Genomic DNA, 14,811 nt, shown 5'->3' with positions numbered 1-14,811 from the left:
GACAGACAGACAGAGAATAATTTTCTCATCTAAAGCTTTTTATACATTGTGCTAAATGTTATGATCAAAGAATACTGAGGAAATTGTAAGGCCTCTGAAGAGGAATAGTGAACACAGCCTGAAGAACTTCTGGAGACATCGTCCTGTTACGATGATGCTTGGCCTAAGTCTCTAAAAACAAGCCATTGTAAAATAGAAACGGAAAGATTTGGAAGATATTCCAAAAGAGGAAAAAGCATATGCAAAGGATGACTTCATGGCAGTGCAAGAAATTCACTATTCAAGAACTTTTTACATTGGGAATACTTGAGAGACTGAGATGTAATAGATAAATAAAATTCCAATCTTGCAGAACTTTGGATGTTTAAGGATAAAATATACTATGTATGAGTTTGAGTATCACTGAAAGATTTCAAGCAAGAGAATGATATGACAGCTGTGGTTTTTTAGAAAGAACACTCCATTGGCAATGCTTGGGATAAAGAATTTTGTCTGGGGAATGAATACTAGTTAGGAATCTATTATAGTGATTTTGATTATATATATTGAGAACCTGGTCAAATCCTGGTAGCTGAGAGGAGAATATCAGAAGGTAGTAGGTCCCTGGGAAGGAGTTCTGGTGGCACAATTCAGCTGTTAACCCCAAGGTTGGAGGTTCGAAACCACCAGTGGCTCCATGGGAGAAAAGACCTTATGATCAGCTCCCGTAAAAAATTACAGTCTAGGAAATGCTATGGGACAATTCTACTTTGTCCTATAAAGTCGCTATGAGTTAGCATCGATTCCATGGCATACAACAACAACAGGTCTCTGGGTGGTGCAAGTTGTGCTCACCTACTAGCTGAAAGGTTGGTGTTTTGAGCCTACCCAGAGGTGCCTTAGATGATAGGCCTAGTGATCTACTTTCGAAAGATCACACAGCCTTGCAAACCCTATGGAGCAGTTCTACTCTGTAACGTGGAGTCTCCACGAGTCAGAATCGACCTGATGGCAGCTAACAACAGTAAACAAAATGGATAATAAGTAGGAATTAGGTGGAAATAAAGATTCTGGAGTGATTCCCAGATTGATGGATTAAGAAGTAGTGCAGAGGTTGGCTTCTGTCACCAAGCTAAGAGGACAACCAGGAGAAGCAAATTTAAGGTCCACCTAGCTGGGTAATCTGTAATATTTTCCTTCAGTATTCTCATTTTCACTTCCTTCTCTTTTTATATTCAATGAAATATTTCTAGTTCCACTCATATTCCTACATTTTCCATTTGAAAGTATATTTGGCATTTAACATTGTTCTGGAAGTTATGCTTAAAGAAATAAAATATAAATCTGAAATAGGTGTTTTAAGTTTGAAATGAGGAGACAATAAATCTAGAAAAGGCAGGGTAATCAAGTAAAGAAAATTTAGAAGTAATAAGAGACAGGGAAAAAACTAAATAGGCATAAGATAATACACAAAATTCAGAAGCAACGAGCAGTTAGATGATATTCTGAGGGTAAAGTAGGAACCTCCCCAAAATACAAAGAGAAGTTATGCAGTAATCATATCAATGGTTGTCAGGAGTTTGGGGAGAGGAGGTCAGGACCGAATATGTGGGACACAAGGCATTTTAGGAGCAATGAAACTATTGTGCATAATACTGTAATGGTGGACACATCACACTGTGCATTTGTCAAAAGCCACTGTACAACACAAACAGTGAGCCTTAATGTAAACTATGGACTTTCGTTAATAAAAAGGTATCAGTATTGTTTTATCAGTTGTAACACATGTATCACACTAATGCAAGATGTTAATAATATAATAGGAGAAACTGTGCAGGTGCAGGAGAGGGGAACTCTTGGTACTCCTGCAGATTTTTTCTGTAAACCTAAAACTTCTGTAAAAAATAAAGTTTTTTTTTAATAAAAAAATACTATGAAGAGTTATCCTAAAAGAAATTTGCAAAATCTGTAAGAACAGCTACATAATTTCACTGGAAGATATAGAAGAATTCAGAGATAACTGGAGAGACAGCACCAGGGTGATCTTTTATTTGTCCAGCTGCTGTGTGTTCTGATCAGTCATGGAGTCTATTATAATTAATTTGTGATTCTGCTGCACCAGTTATTGACTATTTTTAACCATGGTCCAGACTGTTAATTTTTCCCAAATGAAAGTAACACAATTCTAATTAGAAGCTCTGAAGTTCATTTTCATGAACTTGATGACAACTTTGGAAACAAATACAAGAGGAAATAACTAGAGCTAAAATAATAATAATAATAAAGGTAGACTTTCCTACCAATCATGGAAATAGAAATGCAAAGAGATGCAATCATTATAATAATGTAGTAGGTGTGTATGAAAATAGAGGCGATCAATGGCCAAAAGCAGAAGCTGTAGTATATATTGGGACATAGATTTTGATAAAGCAGGTGTTGTAAGAAAATGTAGAACGGAACATTTTCGAATCGTACTGGGAAAATTGGCAATTGTATGGGGAAAAAAATCTATATCTCACATCTCACTTTGCACCAAAATACCAAAATACATCTTAAATGGATTAAAGATTTAAATGCAAAACATGAAAGCAAAAATATAGGAAACATACCTGAAGATTCATTTACTTTCTGAATGTAAATGTCTTTCTAAGCATGAATGAAATTTAGAAAATTACAGATAAAAATACATTTTATTCAGAAGAAAAAGACATTAAAAGGCAAACAACCAGCTGGAGAAATATAATAAAAGTTCAATATCCTTTATATAAAAATAATTCACATCTATTGATAACAAAAACAAGGCTTCAAAGTCAAGCTGTGTGGGTTTAAAATTCCACTCTATCAACTTTTTAAATTGGGAAAGAGGGTGGACTAAACTCTTCCCAAGGTTAGGGTTCCCTATGTACTTTTCACAAAGTCTCATCTGTGCCAGAGGGATAAGTGACAGCCCTGTGTGGGAGTAGCACATTGATTTCCAAAGGCAATGATACATGAGAAGTGACAGCAGAATTCCAACATCTTATTTTCTATTTTCATTTTCTCACAGTCAAACCTGCCAGAAGGGTTCAGGGCACCCCAAACAGTCAATTGTTAGAGAAAGCTTTATCAAAAGTTTTTCTCCTTTCAGGCTTCCCTCTGTAGTGCCTCTGGAGATGACCTTGGAGGAGGCAGCTAAAAATAGGGCTAATTCTCTGTCTTCTCCTCTCCTCCACATTCATTCTCTTGGTAACATTATCTAGAAATTTACTTTATGTGCCATATGAATATACTAGCAACTTCTATATCCAGTTACATATTTGAAAGCTCACTTGGACTTCTGATAAACATTGCAAACTTTAACATGTCCAAACCTATAACATGTTCAAACCTGGGATCCCACCATTTCCCCCAAATCCTCCTTCACAGTCCTCCACATCTTATTTTAGGTACTTCATCTCTTCAACTGCGTTGTCGTTCTTAGGTTTTTAGATGCCATCGAGTCAGTTCTGACTCACAGCGACCCTGTGTACAACAGAACAAAACACTGCCCGGTCCTGCACTATCCTCACAATCATTGCTGTTTGAGCCCATTGTTGCAGCTGCTGTGTCAATCCCTCTCTTGAGGGTCTTTCTCTTTTTTGCTGACCCTCTACTTTTCCAAGCATGATGTCCTTCTTCAGGGACCGGTTGCCCCTGATAACATGTCCAAAGTACGTGAGACAAAGTCACGCCATCCTCGCTTCTAAGGAGTATTCCGGTTGTACTTCTTCCAAGACAGATTTGTTCCCTCTGCTGGCAGTTCATGTAACATTCAATATTCCTTGCCACAACCATTATTCAAAGATATCCATTCTTCTTTGGTTTTCCTTTTTCATTATCCAGCTTTCACATGCATATGAGGTAATTGAAAATACCATGGCTTGAGTCAGGCGCACCTTAGTCCTTAAAGTGACATCTTTGCTTTTCAATACTTTAAAAAGGTCTTCTGTAGCAGATTTGCCCAGTACTAAACATCATTTGATTTCTTGACTGCAGCTTCCATGGGTGTTGATTGTGGATTCAAGTACAATGAAATCCTTGACAACTTCAATACTATTTCCATTTATAATGATGTTACTTACTGGTCCAGTTATGAGGATTTTTGTTTTCTCTATGTTAAGGTGCAATCCATACTGAAGGCTGTAGTCTTTGGTCTTCATTGGTAAGTGCTTCAAGTCCTCTTTGCTTTCAGCAAATAAGGTTGTGTCATCTGCATATCACAAGTTGTTAATGAGTCTTCCTCCAATCCTGAAGCTGCATTCTTCTTCATGTAGTGCAGCTTCTCAGATTATTTGCTCAGCATACAGATTGAATAGGTATGGTGAGAGGATACAACTCTGTTGCACACCTCTCCTAATTTTAAACCATGCAGTATCCTCTTGTTCTGTTCCAATTACTGTCTCTTGGTCTGTGTGCAGATTCCTCATGAACACAATTAAATGTTCTGGAATTCCCATGCTTCACAATGTTATCCATAATTGTTCATGATCCACACAGTTGAATGCCTTTTCATAGCCAATAAAACATAGGTAAACATCTTTCTAGTATTCTCTGCTTTCAGCTAAGACCCATCTGACATCAGCAATGATGCCCTCATTCCACATCCTCTTCTGAATCCAGCTTGAATTTCTGGCAGTTCCTTGTTGATTTACTACTGCAACTGTTTTTAAATTATCTCCAGCACAATTTTACTTGCGAGTGATATTAATGATATTGTTTGATAATTTACACATTGTGTTGGACCACCTTTCTTTGGAATGGACACAAATATGGACCTCTTCCAGTTGGTTGGCTAGGTTTCTGTTTGCGAAGTTTCTTGGCATAGACCAGTGAGTGTTTTCTTTGCTGCATTTATTTGTTGAAGCAGCTCAGTTGGTATTCTGTCAATTCTGGATCCTTGTTTTTCACCAATGCCTTCAGTGCAGCTTGGACTGCTTCCTTCAATACCATCGGTTCTTGACCACATGCTACCTTCTGAAATGGTTGAATGTCAACCAACTCTTTTTGGTACAGTGACTCTGTGTATTCTTTCCATCTTCTTTTGATGCTTTCTGTGTTGTTCAATATTTTGCTCATAGAATTTTTCAATATTTCACCAAAAAATTTGAATTTTTTCTTCAGTTCTTTCAACTTGGGAAATATCATGTTGTTACCTTGTGGTTTTCTAACTCCAGGTCTTTGCACATTTCATTATAATACTTTTCTTTGTCTAGTCTAACCATCCTTTGAAATCTTCTGTGCAGCTCTTTTACTTCATAATTTCTTCCATTTGCTTTAGGTACTCAATGTTCAAAAGCCAGTTTCAGAGTCTCTTCTGACATCTATTTTGATCTTTTCTTTCTTTTGTGTCTTTTTAATGACCTTTGGCTTTCTTCATGTGTGATGTCTTTGATGTCATCCCACAACTCCTCTGGTCTTAGGTCTTTAGTGTTCAACATGCCAAATCTATTCTTGAGAAGGTCTCTAAATTCAAGTGGGGTATACTCAAGGTTGTACTTTGGCTCTGATGGACTTGTCTTGATTTTCTTCTGCTTCAACTTGAAGTTGCATAGGAGCAATTCATGGTATGTATATTCCGCAGTCACCTCCTGGTTTAGTTCTGACTGATAATGTTGAGCTTTTCCATTGTCTATTTCCACAGATGTAGTTGATTTGATTCCTGTGTATTTCATCTAGTGAAGTCTGTGTGTATAGTTGCTGTTTATGTTGTTGCACAAAGGTATTTACAATGAATGTCTTTGGTCTTGTGAAATTCTGCTGTACAATCTCCAGTGTTGTTTTCATCACCAAGACTGTATTTTCCAATTACTGATCCTTCTTCTTTGTTTCCAACTTTATATTCCAATCACCAGTAATTATCAATGCATCTTGATTGCATGTTTGATCAATTTCATACTGCAGAAGTTGATGAAAATCTTCAGTTTCTTCATCTTTGGCCTTAGTGGTTGGTGCATTAATTTGAATAGTTGTATTAACTGGTCTTCCTTGTAGGTGTATGGATATTATCCTATCACTGATAGTGTTATACTTCAGGATAGATCCTGAAATGTTCTTTTTGACGATGAATGCAACACCAGTCCTCTTCAGTTTGTCATTCCCAGCATAGTAAACCATATGATTTTCTTATTCAAAATGTCCAATACCAGTCCATTTTCACTCACTAATGCCTAAGATACCAGTCCGTATTTGCTCCATTATGTTTTTGACAACTTTCAATTTTCCTGGATTTGTACTTCATACATTCCACATTCCAAGTATCGATGGATGTCCGCAACTGTTTCTTCTCATTTTGAGTTGTGCTACATCAGCAAATGAAGGTGCTGAAAGCTTTACTCTGTCCAAGTCATTAGGGTCAACTCTAATTTAAGGACACAACTCTTCCCCAGTCATATTTTGAGTGCTTTCCAACCTCAGGGGCTCATCTGCCGGGCGCTATATCAGACAAGTTCTGCTGCTATTCTTAAGATTTTCATTGGCTAATTTTTTTTTTAGAAGTAGATCACAAGGTCTTTCTTTTTAGTCCATAATCTGGAAGCTCTTCTGAAATCTGCTCACCCTGGGTGACCCTGCTGGTATTTCAAATACTGGTGGCATAACTTTCTGCTTTATAGCAATACGCAAGCCACCACAGTATGACAAACTGACAGTTTGCATACGCCAGAAATTTAGCTAATTATCTTTGACTTTTTTCTTTCTCACATTCCCCAAATCCAATCTGATAGCAAAGTCTATTGACTCTCACAGTTAAATCAGAAAGCATCCTCTCTCTTCTCTTCCATTGCCACCAACTCTGTTCCTCAACTCCATCATCATCTATCCCTTGATTATTCTAGTAAACTTTACTGGCCCTGTCCTTGGCAGCAACCCTACCCTCTATTCTCAACACACCAGCCAGTTCAGTTTTCTATGAATGCAAGTCAGATACTGATACTCGTCTGCTTAAAAGCTTCCAGTGGCTTCCCACTTCAGGGAGTATAAAATCCCCAAATTGTACAGTAAACTTAAAAGGTCCTACACAGCCTGGCTCATTGCTATCCCTCAACCTCATCTCTGATCACTACCTTTCTCTCTTAATCCACTCCAGCCACCGAGTCCTGCTCAAAGTTCCATGAATGCCATACCTCAGATATCTACATGGCTTATGACTTCACTTCCTTCATACTTCTGCTGAAGGGATCATTGTTTTTGGGTGGGGTGGGGGGGCTTCCCTTGAGAATTCCGTATAATCCTATATCTCTCTTACTGCTCACCCCGTATAAGTTCATCTGTAGTACTTAGCACTGTCTTGCATGTATTATATTTATTCATGTGTTTATTTTCTTCCTCCTCTAGCCAGAATGTAAGTTTCTTGAGGATTACATAATTTCTTTTATCTAACTACCTTTTGTCACCTCCTAGAAGGGTGCCCAGCACGTATAAAGTGCTCAGTTAATATTCATAAGAGAATGTTGAGTGAAATAATTTATTATCAAGTAAATTAAAAGAGAGGTACTCAAATATTTAATTTGATACTGTTTGTTTTTGGTAATGAGTATATGTTTTTCTTAATTATTTGATATTTTGTTGCCAACTATCTGGTCAATTCTTTAATCTCCCATTTTCATTTAAATTTGCATGAAATACATTTTTCCCCTTCTTCCTTCACTTTCAACAACCATCCTCCCACTCTCCCACCCTTATATACACACCAATGTGCTTTTCTTCTTTTTCTTCTCTTTCCATAAGACAAAACCAAAATCAAGATGTGTAGAGACCATGAGAAGTATAGTTAATGTGATCAGTATCCTAAGAGGAGACAAGTTCATAATTAATTTTTTTCCTAGTTAAATGCTTGGCTCTATGCATGTATGTGTGCAAGAGTATATATAAAAGTTTTTTTTTAATGAATATATTTCCTACATGGACTTATAAGCCAATTTCATACCACAATTTAACTTTCTCTAAAAATGAAGTAAGCAATCTATTTAAATAAGGTTCTTCTAATTGAAGATTGTTTATTGACAATGTGGTCCTATAACATACACAATTATAAACACGAATATATTTAAGAACCTCACTATAAATGTAATATCTATATCCACATTTATAAACACATCTTACCTTTAACTCAAACTGATAGAAGAGAAAAATGTATACAAATTATACTCAGATTTTTTACTGTGATATTTATTTGGTGAACATGACTTATTCAAAGGAATTCATAGAGCTATATACTGTGAAATAATGCTTCTATGATATTAATTCAGTGAATGGTCATGATTCAAAAGATTTCATAGAACTATACCATAGAAATTTCATTTTTAAAATATATTCTATTTTTATAAATACATTTAAAGAACTCTCAAGGAACTAAGTTATATGTAGGATGAAATATGATATAGAACAGAAGAATTCATTCCCAGTTTGTTATGTGAATAGTTATTAACTTTAACAATGTATAAGAAAAAATGGGATGAAGAAAAATAAAGTATCAAAAAAAAAAAAAAAAGAAGAAGAAGAAAAAGCAATCATTTTCTGACTTTAACCACAATAAATTGTTTCAGTTTGGAGACCTATTTATAGAGGAAAATCTACAGACAAATGCATGCTAGGAAAGAGGAGTTTTATATTATGTCCCTCCTAAGTTATTCCTCTGGCGGGGGTCCTCTGTCAGGAGCCAAGCTCTCCCATGGACCATGTGAACACTTCTGCTGAACACTTCCTGGAGCTCCTGCTGGGAACAAGGCACACAAACTCTAGTTGACAGAATATTTCCCCTTCACCATGAGTGTAACGGGAGGTGGAAAATTTCACTAGACCATGCTTCTGTTGTCTGCCCTGTCTTTTTACCCTCCTCTACTTCATTATGCACAGATTTACCATTTTTGTTGTTAGTTGCTGTCAAGTCAGTTTTGACGCCTGGTGACCTTAGGTATAACAGAAAGAAAATACTCCCCAGTCCTGCGTCATCTTCATTAAAATATTGAAACTATGTTAGGTGGATAACAGGGAGTACAAGAAAATAACTGCAATCTCGTTTTGACACAGATATAGGAAATAAAAATATCATTTGCTTTGAAGCCTTTCTTTTTTGTAACTATATGACTACATACATGGAGAGCATGTAACCAGTATCATCAGCTCCACATCAGTGATGGTTGTTATTATTACCAGAGCATTAAATTTGGGTATATTGTAAATCATATGCAGTTTTCCACTTGATTTTATTAATGTATGCAACTTGATTGGAACATCATGAGTTTTGAATTACACTGTTCTATAAATATCTTTTCTATGCATACAATAATTATTTCATTTGTGCTTCAACAGTTAACAATGCAAAGTTATGAGTATTGTATTCACGTAGACATTTGTTTGGTCCCAATTCAATGAAAATGTTTACAACTGAAAAGCTTTTAAAATCTTTTTTGGTTGTCTTTCATAATTCAGGTTATCTGGAATGAATATACCGCCACCAATTATCAGCAACAAAAACTGGCTCAGACTTCATTTTGTTACAGACAGCAATCACCGATATCGTGGATTTAGTGCTCCGTATCAAGGTATATTTAATGAATACTTCTGCCTCTTTTGATGTGTAAAATAATTTTGGTATACACAACTGAATTTTGTGATAGAAGAAAAGTATCTTTAGCATTTATAAGGGGTAATTTGAATAAACAAAAATGATCATTCTCTTGCTGAGGCAATAATGTGATAACTAAATTATAAAAATTAGTCAATTTTTATAGTACAATGTTCAGAATGAAAAAATATTATGACTTCTAAAAGACAATATATTAAAGATGTAATATTTTACTTCAATAAAATGCTTCAGCAATTGGACATGCTACCTAAAGCTGTACCACAAAACACTGCAGAAAACCTGCAATTGTAAATAAGCTCTTAATCAATTGAAATCCAGTTTCATACACACTGTGTTTGTTTTTGCTAGTTTAATTAAACTTGTTAGGGTTATTATCTGCCATTTTTATTAACAGGAATAATTTTGAATAAGTAGGATATAATATTTGATGCATTAAGTTGGAAAACTCTTATATGGAACAAGATTATTATGAAGATGGAGTTCTAATGAAAATGTAGCTTCTACCACATTCAGTAATATTATGTTGGTTTCAGCGTACTTTATTCTCAAACTACTTATGTAAATAATTCATTCTGTTCTTGGTAATGTATCAGCTACTGTTCAGGAAATAGTGAACATTGCCACAGTTACATTTTGCCATTTATCTGTTGGGGTTTTTTTTGGTTTGTTTGCTTGTTTTTAATGCTTTTCTTTTTAGTAGTTTCAGTCTTAAGTACTCAGCAAATTAAATATGATGACTTTAGGCAGCTTAAATTTAGTACCTAAAATGGTAATAGACCATATATTGTTTCCCAGAAATACAGTTTTCAACCATTAATTTTTATTTTCAAAACCTGTAACCTCTCTGCCACTGTCCTATCAATAAGATTTCTGTCAAGAATAGCAACAGATTAGTGTGATTTGTAATTTTACATTTATAATAGTACAATGAGTATCACTATAATAAAAACCCTAGAATAGTAACTTACAAAATAAAGATTTTAAATAAAATCCACTGTTGAAAAATCTATAATTTTATTTTTAAAATTAGTTAATTGTAATGGAAATATGAATGCAGTTGGCTTTTAAAACTACACAAGTTATGAACGAGTCTCATGATAAAAAAGTATTACCCATTATAAAACAATATATTTTAAGATAAATATTTAAAAGAAAATTTATTTTCATACTTTCATTTCTTAAATCAGGTGTCATGGGTATGGTAATGTGAATCTTGCCAGTTCAAGCCAATATCAATTATAAATGTGCAATAATGTTTATATCCAGTTTACAATTTCAAATTCTGAAGTTGTGCAATTCAAAATCAAAGGACTTTTTACTGAAAAAGAAATAATTGTTATGGAGCCTCTTAATATCTGGATCGATGCTCTTTCCTTGAGGAGTTTTCTGACTAGACCGTTTCATGGCTCTGATTCTACTCTACAAGGCAGATTGTATGGCACAAATTCAAAAGAATGTCCTCTTTGACTCTTGTGGTGATCTTTCCTGCTAGATTCATGAAATCTTTCAGTCAGAAAACTTCTGCTGTTTATCTAAACAGAAATAAGGTAGCAGTCTTTTTGTTTTTATATATTAAAATGTACAACCTACAGGGGAAAAAAATAGATTTCCTATTTCAAAAATTAAATGGTACTTCATTTGTTTTATGTAGTATGGTTGATTAGCATTGTAAGAGAATGGCACAAAGCTGCCAGTAGATTTGGGTATTTAATTATTATTTCCAATATTGTACCAGTTGGTCTTAATTGACTTTTATAGTATTTCCAAGATTCAGTTTGCTCTTCCAGCTTTACTTATTTGGTTTTATTATTGAAAAATAGCATTGAAATGAATCACTGTAGTAAAATAGAGAGGAAATGTTTTATGGGGTACAACTTCTATTTTCAGTTAGAAAAGGAGTTCAAAAGGAGATAATTGTTAGTATGATCTATAGCTATACAGCAGATTGGAAATAAAGCAGCCTGAGGAAATGGAAGCTATCATTTAATGATACTATCAAGAGAATGTTTTGTATAAAAAATATGCCTTTACCTTGTATCCTTTTAAAAGCTTTCCGGATTCAGGTTTGGTTATTCTAATTGTAGTATCTCCAAATAATATTTTACCTAGACAATATAAATTCAGTTGGAGAAGTTATTTTTGAAACTATAATCAAATTTAAAAATTTGGATTAAAAAAACCTCTAGTAAGCTAATTTAAATGATTGTAAAGTTCATGATTGTAACATGCTGAAACACATGCATTAGCATGAAATGGCGTTCATGTATTTTGCATTGTTCCATGCTGCCGTTTCATTTCAATGATATCTAAATTAAAACCAATTTAAGATGGAAAATGTTGGGGTATATACTATATAAAAGTCCCAAACCAAGTCTCCATAAAGTTCAGTCTCTTAATCACTCAAATACTTATTGAGTACTCAGTAATTATTATTGATTTACCTATTATTTTTAATTTAATGTTTTAATGGAGCTCCAGGTTTTCAAACACTGATCATTTTTTCTCATAGCATTTCTATTTAATTGCTGTCCTTTATAAAATACCATGAAAATCTACTGCAGACTACTAAAGAGTTCAGTGACTGTCATTAGCTATTTTTTAATAGTTTGTCCATAATGATGAAATAGGTAAATAGACACTCACTGGTGTGTTTTCCCAAATAGAAACATATTTAAGATATGTTATACATTCATTGCTTTCTTATTGGTTTATATATTACAATTTTAAATAAGGTTAAGTAGACGCTGAGGATAGCAAGAGAACAAATGCAGTTTTGTTCACTACTCAAAAGTACTGAGACAAATTTTTATTTAAATAAAATTCCTTTGATATGTAAAGTTCTTTCCTTCTCTCAGGTCCTAAATTAAATATGTCCACACCTGTGTAAAATAAGAAATGCATCTCATTTTTCCCTGATTTTATTTATATGAGGAATCTCTTATTTTCAAACTCAAATATTATCTCTTCTTTACTTTATAAGCATTTTCCTCTTTAATTTTCAACTCCCCACCAAAGAAAGTCATTTCGATATCATTTTGCTCTCTTTATCATTGCTTTTTAATACTGTTCTTACTTCAAGTTCCATTAGATCTCTTCTGATGAGAGCTTGAATTTTGCTATTTTCATATAAATAACATAAATTTCTTTAACTGTGATGCATGAATGTCCTCTTAGAGATTTGTTAAACCTTCTTATTATTGTTACTTGATTTCTACTATAAACCTAAAATCTATTTTACTTTCATTTTCTTAAATAGAATCACGTTCTCTTCATTTCTAAATAAGGAGAGAATGTTCAGATGACACGCAATTGTCCAATATAGAAAATTTTATCTCTAGAAGATATTTATTTTAAAAGTATTAATTTTAATCCATAAGACGCAATTATTTAAGTATGAAATGGTATGAGAACATTTTTTGTTTAAGTTATTCAACATTCCATACTTTTTTAAAAATGTTTCATCATAGATGCTGTAGCTGTCCATCAGATTGTGTTTGGCATATGAATTTAGGAATTGCAGCATTTAATCAATTCCAAATATCTAAATATATAAGTGTTTCCATGTTTTGTATACAACAACTCACTTCCTTTGAGTCAATTCTGAGTCATAGCAACCCTTTAGGACAGAGTAGAATTGCCCCATGTTTCCAAGGCTATAATCTTTATGGAAGCAGACTGCCACATCTCTCTCTTTCACATAGTAGCTGGTGGGTATAAACCACTGACCTTTCAGTTAGTAGCCAGGCACTTAACCACTGCGCCACCAGGGCTCCTTATATTCTGGATAGAGGCTTCTAAATCCCTATAGATTTTATCACATTTATTTTTCCCTTATTTTCTTCCATAATTTTGTTGTATGTAATTCTTCTTATGCAGGTAAATATTTTATAGGCTCTCCCTTTCAATGTAATGAGATATTATAAGGAGTAACATACTGTTTTAGATTAATAAAATATTTAACGTAGGTTCTCAAATAGGTTGTCATATGTTTTGGATCAACTGGGAATCCTTTTTTATAAGAAAAATATGTTTAATGGACAGAACTTTCAAACTGTATTGAAAACGCACTGCCATAAACCTGAGATTTACATAGGTCCTTGGCATTTTACATTCACATAACTATTGAAAATCAAGAAAAAAAAAAAAACTATGGAAACATTTACTCCATTTTTTATATTTGGAACTTTGTTGGCATAAATGTGTACACAAAAAGTTAATGAATAAAGATAAAAATGTTATTGGGAAGGCGGCATTGTATTTTGGAAAGGTTAGATATGAGGTCAGAAGATGCACACTGAATCGTGAAGTTAATAATGGCTGAGTTCTCTGAGTCTTAGTTTCCTTATCAGTAAAAACAGGCACAATAATTGCACACACTACTGTGTGAGTCAAAAGGTATTCAGACTTCTCATAGTAAATTTCAGACATTGAAGAATTTAAGATGCTTCAGTGCAAAGAGCTAATCAATATGGGTGACAAAGCACATATTCCAACCATAAGGAACGAATAATTTAAATACTGTGATCAAACATAAAGTTTGAATCTGTGCCACTCAGAGGCCAGAGATAAAAAGGAAAAATGTTAGATTTTCTGTTTTTCATTATCACAAATGAGGATGTCCATATTTCTCAAGGGAAAATACTCTTTTCCTTAGAATCTCGTTTTAAAAGAGAGTTTTTATGAGTAAAATGAAGCATTTTTTTAAAATCATAAATACAGCCAGGCCTTAAAAAAAGAGCACAAAACCAAAGAAAAATCCTGTAAAGGTGATTGAAACCTAAACAGCATTCTAAGTTTTGACTTCAGCAATCTATTAAATTATATATACACATTTTTTTTCCCCTCTACCTGCATTTAGACATAAGTGTTCCTTGTATTTTCACATACCTAATGTTAGTAAAAGACAGGGGGTTATATATCCTACTATTCTAAATGATGATATTCCTCTACGAATCTTAAAAGTTTCAAACTAAGTCATATTTACAATTCTAAGGTGAGTTGGGGTCATGATACGAGAAGACCAAAACATTTGATTCATTGCACAATTAAATAATTATATTCATGTTCAACTACATATCTGTGAGCAAATTAGGAGAAGTGTTTTTTTTTTTTTTTTTAATTGTACTTCAGGTGAAGGTTTACAGAACAAATACCTTCTCAAACAGTAGTACACATATTGATTTATGACATTGGTTACAACCACACAACATGTCGACCCTCTCCCTTCT

The 14,811-nt window shown here is 33.9% G+C and overlaps 1 protein-coding gene across 2 annotated transcripts in view; it reads left to right on the top strand.

Moving 5' to 3' along the window:
* Positions 1–14,811, top strand: part of CSMD3 (CUB and Sushi multiple domains 3) — a 1,379,111-nt gene that overhangs the window by 487,642 nt on the left and 876,658 nt on the right. For both annotated transcript variants that reach the window (XM_004372959.1, XM_004372958.1), the window contains exon 6: positions 9,427–9,539. In XM_004372959.1, coding sequence (XP_004373016.1) covers positions 9,427–9,539 — 113 coding nt within the window. The remainder of the gene's footprint in view (positions 1–9,426; positions 9,540–14,811) is intronic.

Source organism: Trichechus manatus, unplaced genomic scaffold, assembly GCF_000243295.1.
Source record: "Trichechus manatus latirostris isolate Lorelei unplaced genomic scaffold, TriManLat1.0 scaffold00022, whole genome shotgun sequence".
Classification (NCBI taxonomy): domain Eukaryota; kingdom Metazoa; phylum Chordata; class Mammalia; order Sirenia; family Trichechidae; genus Trichechus; species Trichechus manatus.
The sequence above is the reverse complement of the archived record's forward strand: the minus strand, read 5'-3'. Positions and strand labels throughout refer to the sequence as shown.